Below are 19144 nucleotides of genomic sequence, written 5' to 3'. Positions count from 1 at the left end.
TTAATGAAGATATTGAACAAAACCAGCCCCAGGACCGACCCTTGGGGCACTCCGCTTGATACCGACTGCCAACTAGTCATGGAGCCATTGATCACTACCCGTTGAGACTGATGATCTAGCCAGCTTTCTATCCAGCATCCAGCTCATACTTCTTTAACTTGTCAGAAAGAATACTGTGGGAGACCATATCAAAAGCTTTGCTAAAGTCAAGCAATAACATGTCCACTGCTTTCCCTCTCATCCACAGAGCCAGTTATCTCATCATAGAAGGCAATTAGGTCAGTTAGGCATGACTTGCCCTTGCTGAACCCATGCTGACTGTTCCTGATCATTTTCCTCTCCTCTAAGATTGCTATATTAAAGTATGCGTCCTTCAAGTTGAGGGCGGCATACCAGTCTCCTGGATCCAGGGAGGGGATGATGGAGGCCAGGGAGACCATGCGGAACTTAAATTTCTTTAGGTATTTATTGAGGTCTCACAGGTCCAGGATGGACCATAGACAGCCCTTGGCCTTTGGGATTAAGAAGTACTGGGAATAGAACCCCTTGTTCCTGTACATGTGAGGAACCTCTTCCACAGCACCCTGCTGCAGCAACCCTACCTCCTGCACGAGAAGACTCTTGTAAGAGGCATCCCTGAAGAGGGATGGGGAAGGAGGGTGGATGAGGAGGGTAGAAAGAAACTAGAGAGTATAATCCTGCGCCACTGTACTGAGGACTCAGCATTCCAAAATTATGGTAGTCCATGCCAGGAGGAAAAAAAGAAAGGCAGTTGGAGAAAGGCAGGAAAGATATATCCAGGGTATAGTCTGGTAGGTAGCACTTGGGTGCATCCTCAAAATGCCTGCTTGCTCCCATGCTTAGTATGCGTCAAGCCCACTTGGGCAGAGGCGGCTGGCGTTTGTAGCCGCTGCTCTTTTTGTGGGATGGCTCCTGCCGGGGTTGGCTCCCTTGGCCCTGAGATGGCTGCAGTTTGAATTGCTTACGGACAGTACCAGGGACGTACAGTCCTAGAGTTTTCAAGGTAGCGCGGGAGTCTTTTAACCCATGCAGCTTGCTGTCCATCTGCTCTGCAAACAAGGCCCGGCCATTGAAGGGGAGGTCCCATATAGACTGCTCAGTCTCAGTCAACAGGCCAGAGAGGGGCAGCCAGTATGCCCGCCACATGGAGATCCTGAGGCCATGGTGCAAGCTGCGGAGTCCGCCGCATCTAAAGGTGCTTGGAGGGCTGCTCTGGATGCAGCCAGGCCCTCTTCGAGGATCGTCCAGAATTCCTTCCTGGACCCTTCGGGAAGCGAAACCTCAAACTTGGCCATGGCTTGTCACGTGTTGTAATCGTCATGGCCGAGGAGGGCTTGGTGGTTGGTCACTCTCAACTGAAGGCTGGAAGACGAATAAATTTGTCGCCCAAACAGATCCAGTCTCTTTGAGTCTTTATTTTTGGGCTTGGGCCCGGGTTGTCCCGCCTTTCCCTTTGATTAACAGGCTCAACTACGAGAGAGTTTGGGGCCGGGTGGGTGTAAAGATACTCGTGCCTTTAGCTGGCACGAAGTATTTACGTTCAGCCCTTTTAGAAATGGGGGGGGAGGGAGGAGGGGGTTAGGCACATGGCATTAATAATTTCTGATACCCGTTTGTGTAGGGGCAAAGCCACCCCAGCAGGTGCGGTGGAGCAGAGGACGTCAAATAGGGAGTCCGATGGCTCCTCCGCCTGGAGCCCCAGGTTGGAGGCAACCCTCTTCAATAGTTCCTGATGAGCTTTAGCATCATCTTGTGGAACTGGGTGAGGGGGACCCGTGATGGCTTTGTACAGCGACAATGAGGACAAAGCCGGTGCTGTAGGAGCCACATGTCCCCCCACCACAGCCCCTGGTGGTCCAGCAGGTTGTTCCCCTGTCTGTTCATGGGCCTGGGGGGTCCTGCCTTCCGGGGCCTCTACCTCTGGTGGCAGGAGGGATGCTGAGGCTGAGGGCCTATCTGAGGCCCCCTGTCACTGTCTGGACTGTCTGCGAGGGCTGAGGAAACCCTCAACGGTTCCAGGGATACCAGGCCGCTGCCGGCCACTGGCCTTGGGGCCATGAGGTTGGTTGCAGTGCCGACAACGTAGACAGTACTGCTGGTGCCAGGGCTTGTCCCGCTGTCAAGGACTCCTACTCAGTTCCAGAGTCGGAGGTGGAGTGGTCGCTGCCAAGGGACCATGATCGAATGGATCAACGTTCCTTCGCCATGTGGTGCTGGCCGCTACGCCCTGACAAAGTCCTGATCAACCAAGATGAGTTCCTCGCGCAGGAACTTGGGGACCATCGGTGTTTGGCGGATCAGCATCAGTAATCTGTCTATCTACACCTCATGCTGCTTGACCGATACTGGGACATGGAATGAGATTGGGTGCTGGAGCAGGCCAGTCGTCAGGAGGATCTCCCTGATTGTCGGTGACCATGTTCAAACAATGGTTCGCGTGACCAGTGCTGCAGCCTTAGAGACACAAAAGGCTGGTCTTGCTGCTCTTGCCAGGGGGCATGAGCCTCGGTAGGTCTGCGCGCCAGGTTACCCACTGTTGGTGCCCAGGGTCCGGAGACCAAAGAGGGCTCTGTTGAGCCTGCCTCCCTGCTTCTGAGACGTGACAGCTCTGAGCAAGTGAGCACTGGCAGAACATTCCCCGCAGTGGGGAACAGTACTGCTGAGGTCTCAAAGTGGGTTTACCCTTAGACTAGGGTACCGCTGGAGCCAGTGTGGGCATCAGGATCTCCTTTGTTGCCTGCAGGGCCTCGAGTGTCAACAGGACATCTAGATAACGGATGCCCTCATCACTGTCTGGGGTGACAGGCATGGTACGGGATGGGATGGACCGCTCAACCTGAGCTGGGGCCTGACTACCTGACAGAGGTGCTGAGCCACTCAGCATAGGTCTTGGCTCTCCTCCGGCCCTGTCCTTTCCCTTACCAGAAATGGGAGATCTTCCCCTTGTGGTTCTCTTTGGCTTCTTGGCCGGAGCTGTGAGGAGGATCAGTGCTGGTTCGAAGATGGTGCCGTGGGGCGCTCCACACCAACGCTGTGGTGCTCAGGACTTATTCAGACCTCTGCTCCAGTGCTAAGGTCAGCACTGACTCTATCAGGAGTGCCCTGAGATGGATGTCTCTCCCACTTTTTGTTCAGGGTTTGAAGGATTTACAGATATGACCTTGTCGTTTATGTGTCCTTCGCCTAGACACCTCAAACAACTAGCATGTGGGTCGCTGATGGGCATAGGCATAGGTCACTTACAATGATCGCAGGGCTTAAAGCCTAGGGACTGGGGCATGCTCCGTCCCTAGGCTGAGTCCAATCTGCGACCGACTAAACTAGAACTAATACTAAGGGAACTAACAACTATTATATAACTATTTTATAGGAAACGTTCACAAGAAACACTGAAAGAAATGGTGTCAAGTATCAGAGGGGTAGTCGTGTTAGTCTGGATCTGTAAAAAGCAACAAAGAGTCCTGTGGTGCCTTATAGACTAACAGATGTATTGGAGCATAAGCTTTTGTGGGTGAATACCCACTTCATCAGATGCATGTGGTGGAAATTTCCAGGGGCAGTTATAAATATGCAGGCAAGAATCAGTCTAGAGATAACGAGGTTAGTTCAATCAGGAAGGATGAGGCTCTCTTCTAGCTGTTGAGGTGTGAACACCAAAGGAGGAAAAACTGCTTTTGTAGTTGGCTAGCCATCGACAGTCTTTGTTTAATTCTCAGCTGATGGTGTCAAATTTGCAAATGAACTTTTAAAGGTAGCCATCCTGCAGCAAAAAAACTTCAGGACCAGACTCCAAACAGAAACTGCTGAACTTCAGTTCATTTGCAGTTGACTACAATGGAACTTAAAAGCCATGCTTCAGTACCCTTCCAGAACAGGGATGCTTTCCTGAACTGGGACCAGAGCGCTGTTTGAGCCTGAACCAAACCACACACAACTAGCTATAAACTAAGGGCAAAAACAGTTGTTATTCCAAAAGGGCTCTGCATCATTTCCCCCATTTAATGATGGTAAGCACAACAGGCATGTTATTAACTAAAAGCTCAGCCAAAAGAAAAGTGTCAACTCTGGTTGATCTCTGCCATGAACCAAGGGTACTATGTGGTCTTATCTGTAATTTGGCCATCCACATAGAATGCCTGTAATACGAGGATTAAATTCGTGCCATCTCTTTAGACAGAATAGGATACAACAGGCTACTAATTACAACTTGTAAGAGTATTCTTTATACATACATTCAGAAAAACAGAGTGCCTTTTAGTGCCTTTCATTTTTCTATTATAGCAGTTCCCAGAGGTGCCAATTATCTAAGCACACAAGAACAGTCTTTGCCTCATAGAATTTACAATGTATATCAGAGATATAATGAAATGCCAAAATCAGGGAACACCGTGCTGCATTTGAAAAGTTCCTACATTAATTCTTACCATTTGAGCCTTCAGAAATCTCCACAACATATTTAGTTATTGCTGCCCCTCCGTTGTCTTTTGGTGGATCTACCAAATATGAACAAAAAGTCAGGCAAAACACACTGTTCTGGACACTATTGTATTTACATGACATAGACAAAAAACTTTCTGTGGAATATTTAAGGAAGTTAAGCTAGTGTCTAAGACCCAGACTTTTAAAAGTATTTAGACATTGCTCTGGTCAGCACTGCAAGGCCTAAATAACTTAGAAAAGATGGTTACTCACCTTTGTAACTGTTGTTCTTCAAGATGTGTTGCTCATATCCATTCCAATTAGGTGTGTCCTTCGCCTAGACACCCCTGGAGTGGCGCCGCTATGGTACCGGATATATACCCCTGCCGACCCAATCACCCCTCAGTTACTTCTTGCCGGCTACTCCGACAGTGGGGAAGGAGGGCGGGTTTGGAATGGATATGAGCAACACATCTCGAAGAACAACAGTTAAAAAGGTGAGTAACCGTCTTTTCTTCTTCAAGTGCTTGCTCATATCCATTTCAATTAGGTGATTCCCAAGCCTTACCTAGGCGGCAGGGTCGGAGTGAGATGTTGCAGAATGCAAAACTGCTGAGCCAAAGGCTGCATCATCTCTGGACTGTTGAACCAGAGCATAATGTGAAGCAAAGGTGTGGACTGAGGACCAGGTAGCTGCGCAACATATCTCCTGGATAGGTACACGAGCCAGGAAGGCAGCAGATGAAGCCCGAGCCCTGGTAGAATGCGTGGTGATGTGGTTGGGGAATATGAGCCAAATCATAACAAGTGCGGATGCACGCCGTCACCAAGATGAGATCCTCTGAGAGGAAACAGGTAGGCCTTTCATTTGGTCTGCTACGTGCGACAAAGAGTTGGGGCGTTTTACGAAGGGTTTTGTCCACCGTCAATATAAAATGCGAGCGCTCTACGGACCGTCCAGGGAGTGCAATTGTTGCTCCCGTCGAACGTTGAGTGTGGCTTCGGGAATGAAGACCGGGAGAAAGATGTCCTGGTTAACATGAAAGGCCGAAACCACCTTAGGGACAGAATAACAGCCGGTGGTTGTGCAACTGCACCTTGTCCTTGTGGAACACAGCAGTATACGGCGGATCCACCGTAAGAGCCTAAGCTCGGAGACTCGTCTGGCCATGTAATGGCTACGAGGAAAGCTGTCTCCAAGGACAGGTATAAGATAAGCGAGCAGGTTGCTAACAGCTCGAATGGGGGGAGACATAAGTCTGGTTAAAACCAGGCCTGAGGTCCCAGGTAGGGGCTGGGCGGCAATAACTTGGGGTATAAGCGCTCCAAGGCCTTGAGGAACCTTAGGCGAAAACAATTAGGGTGTGAGAACACGGAACGAGCCACCTTTCGCCTGGGTGGAAGGTAGAGATGGGCTGCCAAGTGCACCCTCAGCGATGATACTGCTAGGCCCGCTGCGTTTGAGAGACCAGGGTAGTCCAAAACAGAGGGGATCGAGACCTCAGTGGGAGTAAGATTAAGCGTTTTGCACACTAGCAGGAGAACGCTTTCCACTTGGCCATACATTGACCAGGTGGAAAGGTTTCCTGCTACCCAGGAGAACTTGTTGTACTGACGCAGAGCAACAAATATAAACTCTGACTGGATTTAGCCACGCAGCAGCCCACACCGTGAGGTGAAGGGCCTGCAGTCCGGGTGGCGAAGTCCTGCTGCGTGGTCCTGAGTTATGAGGTCTGGGTGGAGTGGCAGGGTAATTGGGTTGGCTATCGACAGGTCCGAGCAACGTGGTGTACCAGTGTTGCCTGGCCACGCTGGAGCGATCATGATGATGCGCCTCTGTCCCTGCGGAGTTTTTAAGCAGGACCTTGTGAACCAGCCTGGGAATGGTGAAGGCATAAAGAGCTGGCTCTTCCACGGCATCAGGAAAGCGTCCTGAGATCGAATCGGCTGAGAGAGACCTGAAGGAGCAGAAACATCTGCATTTCTGTTCTCACAGGAAGCGAAACAGGTCTATGTGGGGAAATCCCCATGTTCTGGAAAACAGACATGAATAAATGTCAGGCGGATCGACAAGCACCTCGTGAGACAGGAAAGATCTTGCTGAGTCGATCCACCAGAGTGTTCGAACACCTGGAGAAAGGACGCTACCAGATCTATCGAATGGGCTATGCAAAAGTCCCAGAGTTGGAATGGCCTCCTGACAAAGGGGGAGGATCGTGTCCCTCCCTGTTTGTTTATGTAGTACATGGCCATTGTGTTGTCCTGTAAACACTGAGACACAATGGCCTTGCAACTGTTGCTGGAACGCTGGCACCGCCAGGCGGACTGCTCTCAGTTCTCAGACATTTATGTGTAGCCAGCTCCTGAGATGACCAAAGGCTTTGAGTAACGAAGGTGACCAGAGGTGAGCACCCAGCCGAGAGATGACGCGTCCGTCGTCAGGGAACATTGAGGGTTGGGGTGGATGGAACGGCATCCCTGCACACACCAGGGAGGGAGTTAGCCACCATTCTAGGGAGCCTAGGGTGCTTGGGGGAATGGTGACTATCGTGTCTATTGGGTCCCTGCCGCGGCGGTATTACCCTGAGTTGAGCCAAACTTGGAGAGGACGGAGGCGGAGCCTGGCGTGTTTGGTACACAAACGTGCAGGCAGCCATGTGACCCAGGAGACCGAGACAAGTGCAAGCCGAGGTTGTCGGGAAATTCTGTAGACCTCAGATGATTGTTGCCATCGCCTGAAACCGCGGCTGTGGTAAGTAGGTTCTGGCTAGATTGGAGTCCAGGATAGCTCCTATGAAATCTAACCTCTGCGTGGGAACCAGAATGGATTTTTCTATATTGATCATCAGTCCTAGACATGTGAATAGGTCCTTGACGATGCCCACATGCTGAGTGACTTGTGTCTCAGAGGCCCCTCGGATGAGCCAATCGTCCAGATACGGAAAAATGTGTATCCAATGTCAGCGGAGGTAGAAGGTGACTACGGCCATACACTTTGTAAATACCCTTGAGGCTGTAGAAAGGCCAAATGGCAGGACCGTAAACTGGAAGTGCTGATGGTTGGCTACAAAGCGGAGGTATCTCCTGTGCGGAGGAAAAATGGCGATGTGAAAGTACGCGTCCTTCATATCAAGGCCGGCATACCAGTCTCCAGGATCCAAGGACGGGATAATGGTCCCCAGGGATACCATGAGGAACTTCAACTTTATCATAAACTGGTTGAGTCCTCACTGAGACGTCCCTTCGACTTGGGGATTAGGAAATAACGAGAGTAAAACCCCTTGCCCCTTTCATCTGTTGGTACTTCCTTTATGGCTCCCATGGCGAGAAGCGTCCGCACCTCTTGTAAGAGGAATTGCTCGTGAGAGGGGTCCCTGAAGAGGGACAGGGATGGAGGGTGGGAGGGTGGGGTTGAAATAAATTGGAGGTGGTACCCATACTCCACCGTGCATAGGGCCCAGCGATCTGAAGTTAACTGGGACCACGGCGAGAGGAAGTAGGACAGATGGCTGGAGAAGGGAGGAGAGGGATCCTGGCCTGTAACTGGTACGCCACCCTCGGGCGCACCTTCAAAAATTCGTCTTTGGTCCTGGTGGTGGTTTTGAGGAACCTTGATTTTGGCCCCCTTGGGGTCCTGATGGTAGTCTGCGACCACCTCGGCCGCGCCGCCTGCCAAAGTCCTGTCTTTGTCTAGGCGCAGAGTATGGGCGGTGAGGCTGGGGACGGAAAGGCCTGCGTTGGGTCACCAGCGTATGCATGCCGAGAGAGCGCATTATGACCCTGTTGTCCTTCAGGCTTTGCAGCCTGCGTCAGTCTTTTCCGAGAAGAGGCTTTTACCATCAAATGGCAAGTCCTGAATGGTATACTGCAGCTCTGGTGGGAGGCTTGAAACCTGAAGCCATGAGATGCGCCTCATGGCAACACCCGAGGCCAGAGTCCTGGCTACTGAGTCAGCTGCATTCAACGAGGCCTGGAGGGAAGTTCTGGCCACCTTTTTCCCTTCCTCCAAGAGGGCAGCGAACTCTTGGCGGGAGTCTTGAGGGAGAAGCTCTGTAAACTTACCCACCGCCATCCAGGTGTTATAATTATAGTGGCTAAGCAAGGCTTGTTGATTTGCCACCCAGAGCTGCAGGTCACCTGCCGAGTACACTTTGCAGCCGAGTAAGTCCATTTGCCTAGCCTCCTTCGATTTCGGAGCTGGCGCCTGCTGGCCATGGTGTGCCCTCTCATTAACAGACTGGACGACTAGTGAGCAGGGAGGAGGATGGATATACAAGTACTCGTACCCTTTAGAGGGCACCATATATTTATGCTTGACTCCCCTGGCCGCAGGAGGGATAGAGGCTGGAGACTGCCATATAGTATCGTCATTGGCCTGGATGGTCCGAATAAAAGGTAGGGCCACTCTAGTGGGGCCATCCGCCGATAGAATGTCCACTATTGGGTCCTCTACCTCCGGGACCTCCTCCACCTGGAGGTTCATATTGAGTGCTACCCTCCTTAGGAGGTCCCGATGGGATCTCAGGTCGACTGGAGGAGGGCCTGAGGAGGATGTTCCTGCCACCGCCTCATCTGGAGAAGAGGAAGAGGAGATGCCGGCGACGAGCGGGTCCTGTGTGGCCTCTTGCTCTTGGGTGACCTCCTGCTCCAGTGGAATCTGGGAGTCCCGTGGGTTCCTTTCTCTGGCACTCGGTGCTCTGATGGGACAGAGTGGGACGGAACTACTAGTACGCCTTGGGCCTGGTGGTACGCCCAAGGTGTCCAGTAAGACCACTGATGGGGTCCTTGGTCCTGGGTCTGGGTCTCTTGGAAGACTCTGGTGGGCACATCAGAATCGCGGTCCTGTGCATAAGAGCTGTCCATGTGGGACGACACTGATGCGTGTCTGGATGGCCATGGAGGGGCTGAAAAGCCCTGGGCAGAGTCTCTGTCTCTAGTGGACCTTGCTCTACTCGGCACCGGAGACTGGTACTGGGAGGCATATCAGTACCGGGAATGAGATTGGGACCTGCGACCGGAGTGGTGCCGGGAGGTCGACCAAGATCTTGAGGCTCGATGTTGGGAGCGGCTACGGGAGTCATGGTGCCTGGAGAGGTGCCGGGAGCTGGATCTGTGCCGAGAGTAGCTGGCCGGCAAATGGGATACTGAACGGTGCCACGAGTGCAACCGGTACCGAGGAGGAGAACGGTGCCGGGACTGTGAGTGTTGGGAGCGGGAGCGCCGACGGGACCTAGAACGTCTGCGGGACCGTCATCGTGAATGGTGCCACTCTGCTGTGCCGACAGAGGATGGTCTTATCAAGGCAGGCTTGCCGATAGACTGTATTACCCACACCGGCGGTGCCGGGGGTTGAGGCAGCATGGACTCTGACATGGCAATCAGATCCCTCGCCGTTGAGAACATCTCCGGCGTGGATAGAATAGTAAGCTCAACCACGGCTCGCACCTGAGAGCTGACAGGCACTGGACTTGACGGCCCCTGTGGGACCGGAATTGACGGCGACGACATCGTCGGTGCTGCGGCAGGTGTCGGTGCCGGGTGATCCGACTTAGATGAGCTCTCTGGCTGCGGTGCAGGTGGCACGGAAGCAGCAGGAGTCTTAGGCTTTCTCGATCTCGGGGAGAGGGAGTGGTGCCGAGTTGACTTTGGTGCCGGCGACGGCCAGTGCCAAGAGGCCTTGGCACTACTGGCGCGGTCTGGTGCCGAGGAGACGCTTCTGCCCGCCAATTGACCAGCGCTTGGTGCCGAAGGCAGAGGGGTAAGAGCCGCCTCCATGAGGAGCTGCTTTAGCCAAAAGTCCTGCTCCCTTTTTGTTCTCGGCTTAAAAGCCTTGCAAATGCGACACTTATCTATCAAGTGAGATTCCCCGAGGCACTTATGGCAGGAGTCGTGTGGATCTCCTGTCGGCATCAGCTTATGACAGGCCGAGCACGGTTTGAAACCTGGTGAACCGGGCATGGGCCCCGGCACTGGGTGCGGGGAAAGGGCTAATCCCTAAACCCCTCTTAACTATACACTAACTATGAATGATAAAAATTAACTAAAACTATATAACTTTGAACTATATACACAAAAAAATAACTAGAGAACTACGAGTAGCTAGGGAGGTGGAGGTCAGTAAAACCGCACTGCACTGCTCCAATGACTGACACGGGCGGCAAGAAGGAACTGAGGGGCAGTTGGGTCGGCGGGGTATATATCCGGCGCCATAGTGGCGCCACTCCAGGGGGCGCCTAGCCAACCCACCGAGTGTTGCTAGGGTAAAAATCTTCCAAAGAACATGCATGCGGTGTGCGCACACCTAATTGGAATGGATATGAGCAAGCACTCGAAGAAGAAGCAAGACATAGGCTCTTAAGCACCTATGTCACTTTTAAAAACGAGAGTTGGGCTCCTAAATCACTTGGTTTTACAATGCTGAGTGAAGCAATACTTTTAAAAGTCTGGGCCTAAGTGCTTTTCTGACTGGGGAGGGACTTGAGCACATATTTAAGTACTTCGCTGAATTGGAGCCTTGTCGGGTTCCAGAAGTTGTTGCTTTTTTTTTTTTTAAATGGAAAAACCAGATGTTAAGCAGATTTATTTTAATGACTAGGTCAGAGATTTAATTACTTACATGTAGGGCTGTCAATTAATTGCCGTTAACTCACGCGATTAACTCAAAAAAACTAATAGTGATTTAAAAAATTATCGCAATTAATCACAGGTTTAATTGCACTGTTAAATAGTAGAATAACAATTGAAATTTATTAAAGATTTTAGTTGTTTTTCTACATTTTTAAATATATTGATTTCAATTACAACACAGCATACAAAGTGTACAGTGCTCACTTTATATTATTATTTTTTATTACAAATATTTGCACTGTAAAACTGATAAACAAAAGAAATAGTATTTTTCAATTCACCTTATACAAGTACTGTAGTATGATCTCTTTATCGTGGAAATGCAACTTACAAATGTTAATTTTTTTTGTTACATAATTGCACTCAAAAAGAAAATAATGTAAAACTTTAGCGCTTACAAATCCACTCACTCCTACTTCTTGTTCAACCATGCTAAGAGAAACAAGTTTGTTTACATTTATAGGAGATAATGCTTCCCGCTTCTTATTTACAATATCACCTGAAAATGAGAACCGGCATTCACATGGAACTTCTGTAGCTGGGACTGCAAGGTATTTATATGCCAGATATGCTAAACATTCATATGCCCCTTCATGTTTTGGCCACCATTCCAGAGGACATGCTTCCATGCTGATGATGCTCATTAAAAAAATAATGCATTAAACAACCTAGTGACTGAACTCCCTAGGGAAGAATTGTATGTCTCCTGTTCTGTTTTACTTGCATTCTGCCATATATTTCATAGCAGTCTTGGATGATGAGCCAGCACATGTTGTTCATTTTAAGAACACTTTCACTGCAGATCTGACAAAATGCGAAGAAGGTACCAATGTGAGATTTCTAAAGTTAGCTACAGCACTCGATCCAAGGGTTAGGAATCTTAAGTGCCTTCCAAAATCTGAAAGGATCGAGGTGAGAAGCATGTTTTCAAAAGTCTTAAAAGAGCAACACTCTGATGCAGAAACTACAGATCCTGAACCACCAAAAAAGAAAATCAATCTTCTGCAGATGGCATCTGACTCAGATGATGAAAATGAACATGCGTCAGTCCGCACTGATTTGGATCGTTATCAGACAGAACCCGTCATGCATGCATGACGTCCTCTGGAATGGTAACTGAAGAATAAAGGGACACATGAATCTTTAGCACATCTGGCACATAAATATCTTGTGATGCCGGCTATAACATTGCCACACGAACACCTGTTCTCACTTTCAGGTGACGTACACAAGAAGAGGGCAGCATTATCTTTTGTAAATGTAAACAAACTTGTCTGAGCGATTGGCTGAACAAGAAGTAGGACTGAGTGGACTTGTAGGCTCTAAAGCAGGGGTCAGCAACCTTTCAGAAGTGGTGTGCTGAATCTTCATTTATTCACTCTAATTTAAAGTTTCACGTGCCAGTAATACATTTTAACATTTTTAGGAGGTCTCTTTCTATAAGTCTATAATATATAACTAAACTATTGTTGTATGTAAAGTAAATAAGGTTTTTAAAATGTTTAAGAAGCTTCATTTAAAATTAAATTAAAAATCCACAGCCCCCCCTCGGACCAGTGGCCAGGACCCGGGCAGTGTGCGTGCCACTGAAAATCAGCTCGCATGCCAACTTCGGCACCTGTGCCATAGGTTGCCTCCCCCTGCTCTAAAGTTTTACATGGTTTTGTTTTTGAATGCAGCTTTTTTTTGTACATAATTCTAAATTTTAAGTTCCACTTCCCTGGTAAAGAGAGATTGCACCACAGTACTTGTATTAGGTGAATAGAAAAATACTATTTCTTTGTTGTTATTATTCACGATTAATCACCTGATTAGTCACGCTGTTAAACAATAATAGAATACCATTTATTTAAATATGTTGGATGTTTTCTACATTTCAAATATATTGATTTCAATTACAACACAGAATACAAAGTGTACAGTGCTCACTTTATATTTATTTTCATTACAAATATTTGCACTGTAAAAAACAAAAGAAATAGTATTTTTTTAAAAGCAGCAGAGAATCCTGTGGCACTTTATAGACTAACAGACGTTTTGGATCATGAGCTTTCGTGGGTGAATACTCACTTCGTCAGATGAATGTAGTGAATGTAGTATTTTTTTATTCATCTAATACTCATAGGTTGACAGATTGTGCGGGAATTTGTATCTGGACTTCAGGAAGTATACATATTTCAAACTAGAGCTGTGTGAAGCTCTCATTAGAAAACCTGAAAGTATTCTTCACTCTGCTGGTTTCATTATAAACCCAAAGCTCAGACCAAGTTCATCCAAAGGTTTGTGAACCTAGGTCCAGTTTGTAAGCGAATCTAGGCCAATTTATAGTTCTGCAATGAAACACATTCACTCATACATTTTCAACAGAAACCAAGAAAAATTGTAGTTTTGGAAAAGTTTCCCTTGAAGTCAGCTCAAATATAGAAACTCCAAGGACAGTAGTAGAGCGAGCCCAGGCAAACTGAAACCAAAAAACAGTTTCTCGTGAACCCCTGTGAACCAAAAAGGCTAAATTTCCCATAACTCTGTTTCACACCTGATAGTTAGACTACTGTGGCATCCTCCTAAGTACCCTGAAGTCACTAGGTCAATATTCTGCTCTTGGTTACACTAGTGTCAACCCAGAAAAACTGCTGACTGCAGTAGTACTGAGAGCAGAATTGGTCATTCTTCACATACCAATGTACATAAATACAGAAGAAAGTATCAAAATAGAACTGAACAAAAACTTTACCCCAAATTATTTTAAAACTTTGTGCATGAATTTTTCCTTTAACTGATGGTTTTGAAGGTACTCCAGGCTTGTCTGGGCAAGTAGTAAAGTCAACTACTTCACTTGGACTGCTTTTGCCTTCCAAGTTATAGGCAATGACCTGTAAATAAATAAATAAATATATGCACACATGTATACATGTATATATATGTATTCTATAAACAGCAAATGTAAATTTTTGGTACTCTACAAGCTGCTAATGCAAAGTGTGTCTAAATCATTTATATATATGTTTAATTCATAGGTTATAAATCAGCAAAGGAAAGAAAATTATCACATATTTTTGTATATTATACCATTTTAGTAGTCAACCACTTCACTGAAATGAAAAATGGCAGAGAATTGCCAGCAGCGCAATTTTAATATTTTAAAAAATGAAAATTAAAAAATTAGCATTTCATAACAGTTGTAAAGAAAACAAAAAACAAATAAACAAAACCCCCCAACATTTTCAAATCCACCTGACTAAAGTTAGGCTCCTAAATCTATATTCAAGGCATGTAAAAGTAGCCTGATGACAAGACACATTCAGGAAGCTGCCGCTCCCAATCACTTTAATGGAATCTGTGGGCACTTAGTACTTTTGAAAGTCTCACTACTTTTATTTATGTGCTCAAGCATGAATTTAGGAATCTAATTATAAGTACAAGGGTTTGAAAATTTGGCCACAGAATTTTTGGTAGTCTTAAATACTGAGTGGTATTTTTTAAATAAATGATCCTTAAATACAAATACACCACTACCTTGATATAACATGAATTTGGATATAACACGGTAAAGCAGTGCTCCGGGGGTGGGGTGGGGGGGGGGCTGTGCTCTCCAGTGGATCAAAGCAAGTTCAATATAACACAGTTTCACCTATAACACGGTTAAGATTTTTTGGCTCCCAAGGACAGCATTATATTGAGGTAGAGGTGTATAAACTGCATATGCACAGAGGCAAATTTTTAAACTGCAGATACATCAGTCAGTTAGTATTTAACGTAAAAAGCAGTTAGATCACATTATGGTTGCTGGTCAAATTTTATATCTGAAAAAAAATTAAAATTAGAGCTATATAAAACTATATTAAACTACTCACTTCACCTTTTGCAACCCATTAGTTTGAAAATAGCCTTCAAGCCCACCCTTCTCATTCTTCCCCCACGACTTCTAGGACACCAGAAATATTTACATATATATTATAAACCCTCAAAAATAAAATTACATTGGAAGCATTCATACAATAGCAATACAGAAGTTTGGACATTACACAAAATTTTACTTATTCTACTGAAGGAAACTGAAGTACTAAAATTTGGATCACATATGTTCCTCACTGTGGTAAAAATAATTTTGTATGATTAGTTTAATAAAATATTAAAAAATGTGACATTTTAATAAAAATTATAAAACATTATAAAATAGAATACTTGAGACAACATAGTCCTCATCTTTTTAAACTTTTTTCTTTAAAGAAAATAGCTACAGAAATACAAAGTAGGAAATGTAAAAGTGACTGCACTAATAACTGGTGCCAACAAAAGCAAGGAAGTTATTAAATAAATCTGTCACACCATCTTTCCACGATCTTAAGGAATGCTACTACTACTCCTCCTAAACCTCTCTCATCTATAATGAAATGAAAGAGTTGGTTAACACAGCATTTATTCTTTGTACTGTGTGGGAGAACAAGAGCCTCTTCTATTTAAAAATGGTTCAGTTAAACAAAATAGCATCTGAAATTTGTGTCATGTAATATGTTCTTGGAGCAATATTGTGCTATTAAATCCCTACAGATCTATCTCCAAGAATCATTTTAAGTGCTGCCAGCTTAAATACATATGCAACCGCTGGGGCCCCAATTTTACACTATGTTGGGATATCCTGCTCAAAACAATGCACGACTAATGCATTTCCACACTTGGTCCTTCATAATTTTTTTTTTTAACTGTTGCAGCATCACTAGTTAAAATGATTAGGCCAACATATTCTACAGTGAGTACCCTGAAGTTTGCGTTCTAAAATCTTTTCAGGTTCCTAACTAAAGGGGCCTAATTTTCAGCAGTCTCAAGCAACAAGCAGCTGTTACAGTAATCAACAGTAACATTATGGTTGCTGGTCAAACCAAATTTGAACAGCAGCTGTTACTGGAATACCCAATGTAAATTATAAAATGGAGATTTCAAAACGCATTGAAAAAGTATTACATCTGCTAAAAGATCAAATAGCTTCCTCTCTCATATTACAGAGAAGGTATGCTCTCCTTGGGCAGCTCTTGTTTCTTACGAATAAATGTATGAAGTGATATTTCAAGTTTATCCAAACAGTACTTTAGAAAACTATCAGTAAGTGTGTTACCAGTTTGTTTCATCACAGAAACCAACTGTAAAAAACAACTGCTAACACTGAGCAACTTTGCAATGAATAAAACCAAAAGAATCTGAAGAATCTTACCCTAAATTTATACTTTGTACTACGTCTAAGATTCTTCACTGTGCAGGTGAGATCATCTCCATCGTATTTTGGTTTGAAACCATATCCCTATAGAAGGAATAAAATATTAATACTTGAAATATATTTATAAACCAGACTATACAGACTAGAATCATAGACTATCAGGATTGGAAGGGACCTCAGGAGGTCATCTAGTCCAACCCCCCACTCAATGCAGGACCAATCCCCAACTAAATCCCCAAATGGCTCCCTCAAGGGTTGAACTCACAACCCTGTGTTTAGCAAGCCAATGCTCAAACCACTGAGCTATCCCTCCCCCCTATATAGTAGATCTCATAAAACCTGAAACATGGTAAATTGTTAGGCTGCTTTGAGTGAAGTTTTTATTCTGTAAACAAATATTTTTGAATCACCCATCACCATTTGGGATGGTGTACAATGGAAATAAGAGAATTATGATCAAAACAATATGATAAAATCAAAATAAACCCATCATCTTCTGACTATAAAACAGAAGTTCTAACGCAACAAAAGGGAAAAGGAGAAAATAATATGTAGCCGATATTGGTCATACTAACGTATGTTTTGAGGGGAGAAGGGAAAATCATAGCAGGATTCATTGAAAAATGATTCATTGAAATGATTGTCAAGGGAAGCAAGTCCCACACCACAGGGACTTTTGCAAAGATCCTTTAAGGATTTACACATGTACTTGACTTTCTATCCAAGAATACTACACATGCGTACAAAGCTAAACAATGTGTGCGTCTTTCCAGGATCAGGGCTTAACAGCAAAAGCATAACTGATAAGGATGATTGTTTGACATAACAAAAGAAAGGAAAACAATATGGTTTTGTCACTGTAAAAGGAAGTCATAATTTTCATTTAAGAGGAGGGAAAAGTCATGACAAATGATATTTCAATATTAACAGTTTTTCCTTGGAAATTATGGGAAATCAAGTAAATAACCTTAATTTACAATAAAATTTGTTTAATTTTAAAATGATTGTTGAAAATTATTTAAAAGCCCATACTATAATACATAGAGTCAAATTTGTAAAAATTAATGAAGGTCGCTTATTCAGAAGGGGACTGATGGGAGTGGCAAATGCCATAACTTTTTTATTTAACAGTCCTTTGAAAGACCGTAAGCCCAAGATTCTTTTATGTAAGGTTCCTTACTGCTCTGGCTGCGTAAAGGGACCTTGAAGTGGACATAAATGCAATTTCCTTTGTGGCCCTCTTACACTGCTAGAATGGCAAAAAGGAGGCCTTACTGTAAATGAAAATCAGGTTCATGATTTGTATAAAAATAATCACAGAAGTCATATAGACAAAGAGAACTGCATGGGCAGATCTCTGTGCCTGTGTGGTTCTCTTTCCAAGGCTTGGGCCTTAGACAGGAGCTACAACCATTAAGGGACTTAAAACCAGAAGGGTCAACTTAATCTGGTACTTTATCTATAGTCAATGCAAGGGATGCTGAAGTGTAAGACAGTGATCAAATGTGCTGAATTTGTTCATGAAAAGCACTTCTGGGAGGCATGGAAAAAGAAAATAACCAACTGCCTCATGGACAAGATTGTATGATTAGCTGTTGCAGTCGTCATGGTATAAGTAGGATACAGCCTGTATAAACTGCACAAACTTGGACACTTTCATACCATCTCTGACATGGTTTTCCACAGAAAGGATGTGCTCAAAATTGACACCAATTACTTGCTCACTGTTTACAAATACATCCCTTTAACAAACAGGGACACAAAGAAAGTGAGAATATCCTTCCAACAATGTCCTCTTACTTGCTAGCAAGACTCATCCCTTTACAGGATTGAGGATGAGGTATATTCTTGCCAAGGCCAAAGCCTAATTTGCAGTGTCCGTAAGGCAAGAGACACATGAATGTTTAATATTAGAATATAATTTCATTAAAATGGAAGGACATTATTAAATATTTCTATTTTATTTACTGATATCACCTAACCATTACTAAAACACCTTGCTGATTACAAAAATCACAACTGCACACCAATTTCTGTAGTGAATTTTTTTTGCAGATATTTTCCCAATTTTGATTTTATGATATGAAATTTACCATCTCCCTCTACATGTAATGTATATGTAACAAAAGCACCCATAAGTCTCATTAGAACAACAACACATCCCCAACAGAAGATCCTGTCAATGGCAAGTGTTGTTATTACATTGAGATACTATTAAGTGTGCTAAAACATTCATTTATGGTCTCTTCTCTTATTTAGAATATTTATTTCACACTTACTGAGGTCTCATCCTCCATCTCTAAAATATAAGAGATTCCTTCATCTGTTGGTGTTCCTGAGGGTTTAGTCCACTGTAAGGATAACCAGGTAACTCCAGCTTTAATCAGCATAGGACTGGCAGGCATTGATGGGGCAGTGCCTGAGGTATGATACAGGACTTCTTCACTAAAACCACTGTTTTGAAACAAACAGTATGTAAACTAAATAGGATGAAGCAGGAATAAGAATAATATGGAATTGCTAAACAACAGTTTCAGGCCAATTTGTCAGACATGCACATCACTGGTAATTGCATACTGGTACGTGCAGTTGACCATCCTGTACAAACAAATTGTACCTGTGTGTGTAACTCATGCTAATAGAGGTTATACATGCCTGTATTTGAACATTAGGCCTGGAATTAATATACCTATTTGTTAACCAAATAGACCAAGAACACAATTTATTTTTTAAAATCCATTTAGAACAGTCATTATTTGGACAGCAGTAAGTCTCTAAAACACTTGTACGTTTATGTACTTTATCTAACTAATGCCAAAGCTTGTTCTTTCCACCTCTGCCCTGTACTGTTTTCATTTGTCCAAG

General features: G+C 44.8%; 1 protein-coding gene across 9 annotated transcripts in view; it reads right to left on the bottom strand.

The window, feature by feature from the left end:
* Nucleotides 1-19144, bottom strand: part of FNDC3A (fibronectin type III domain containing 3A) — a 199454-nt gene that overhangs the window by 33234 nt on the left and 147076 nt on the right. For 8 of the 9 annotated variants that reach the window (XM_032785407.1, XM_032785400.2, XM_075061584.1 and 5 more), the window contains 4 exons: nt 18559-18733; nt 16277-16363; nt 13802-13940; nt 4446-4514 (listed from right to left, as the gene is read on the bottom strand). In XM_032785407.1, coding sequence (XP_032641298.1) covers nt 4446-4514; nt 13802-13940; nt 16277-16363; nt 18559-18733 — 470 coding nt within the window. The remainder of the gene's footprint in view (nt 1-4445; nt 4515-13801; nt 13941-16276; nt 16364-18558; nt 18734-19144) is intronic. The other variant, XM_075061585.1, reaches the window with a different exon arrangement.

Source organism: Chelonoidis abingdonii, chromosome 1 (genome assembly GCF_003597395.2).
Source record: "Chelonoidis abingdonii isolate Lonesome George chromosome 1, CheloAbing_2.0, whole genome shotgun sequence".
NCBI classification, from domain to species: domain Eukaryota; kingdom Metazoa; phylum Chordata; order Testudines; family Testudinidae; genus Chelonoidis; species Chelonoidis abingdonii.
This window is presented reverse-complemented; position numbering and strand designations above follow the sequence as displayed.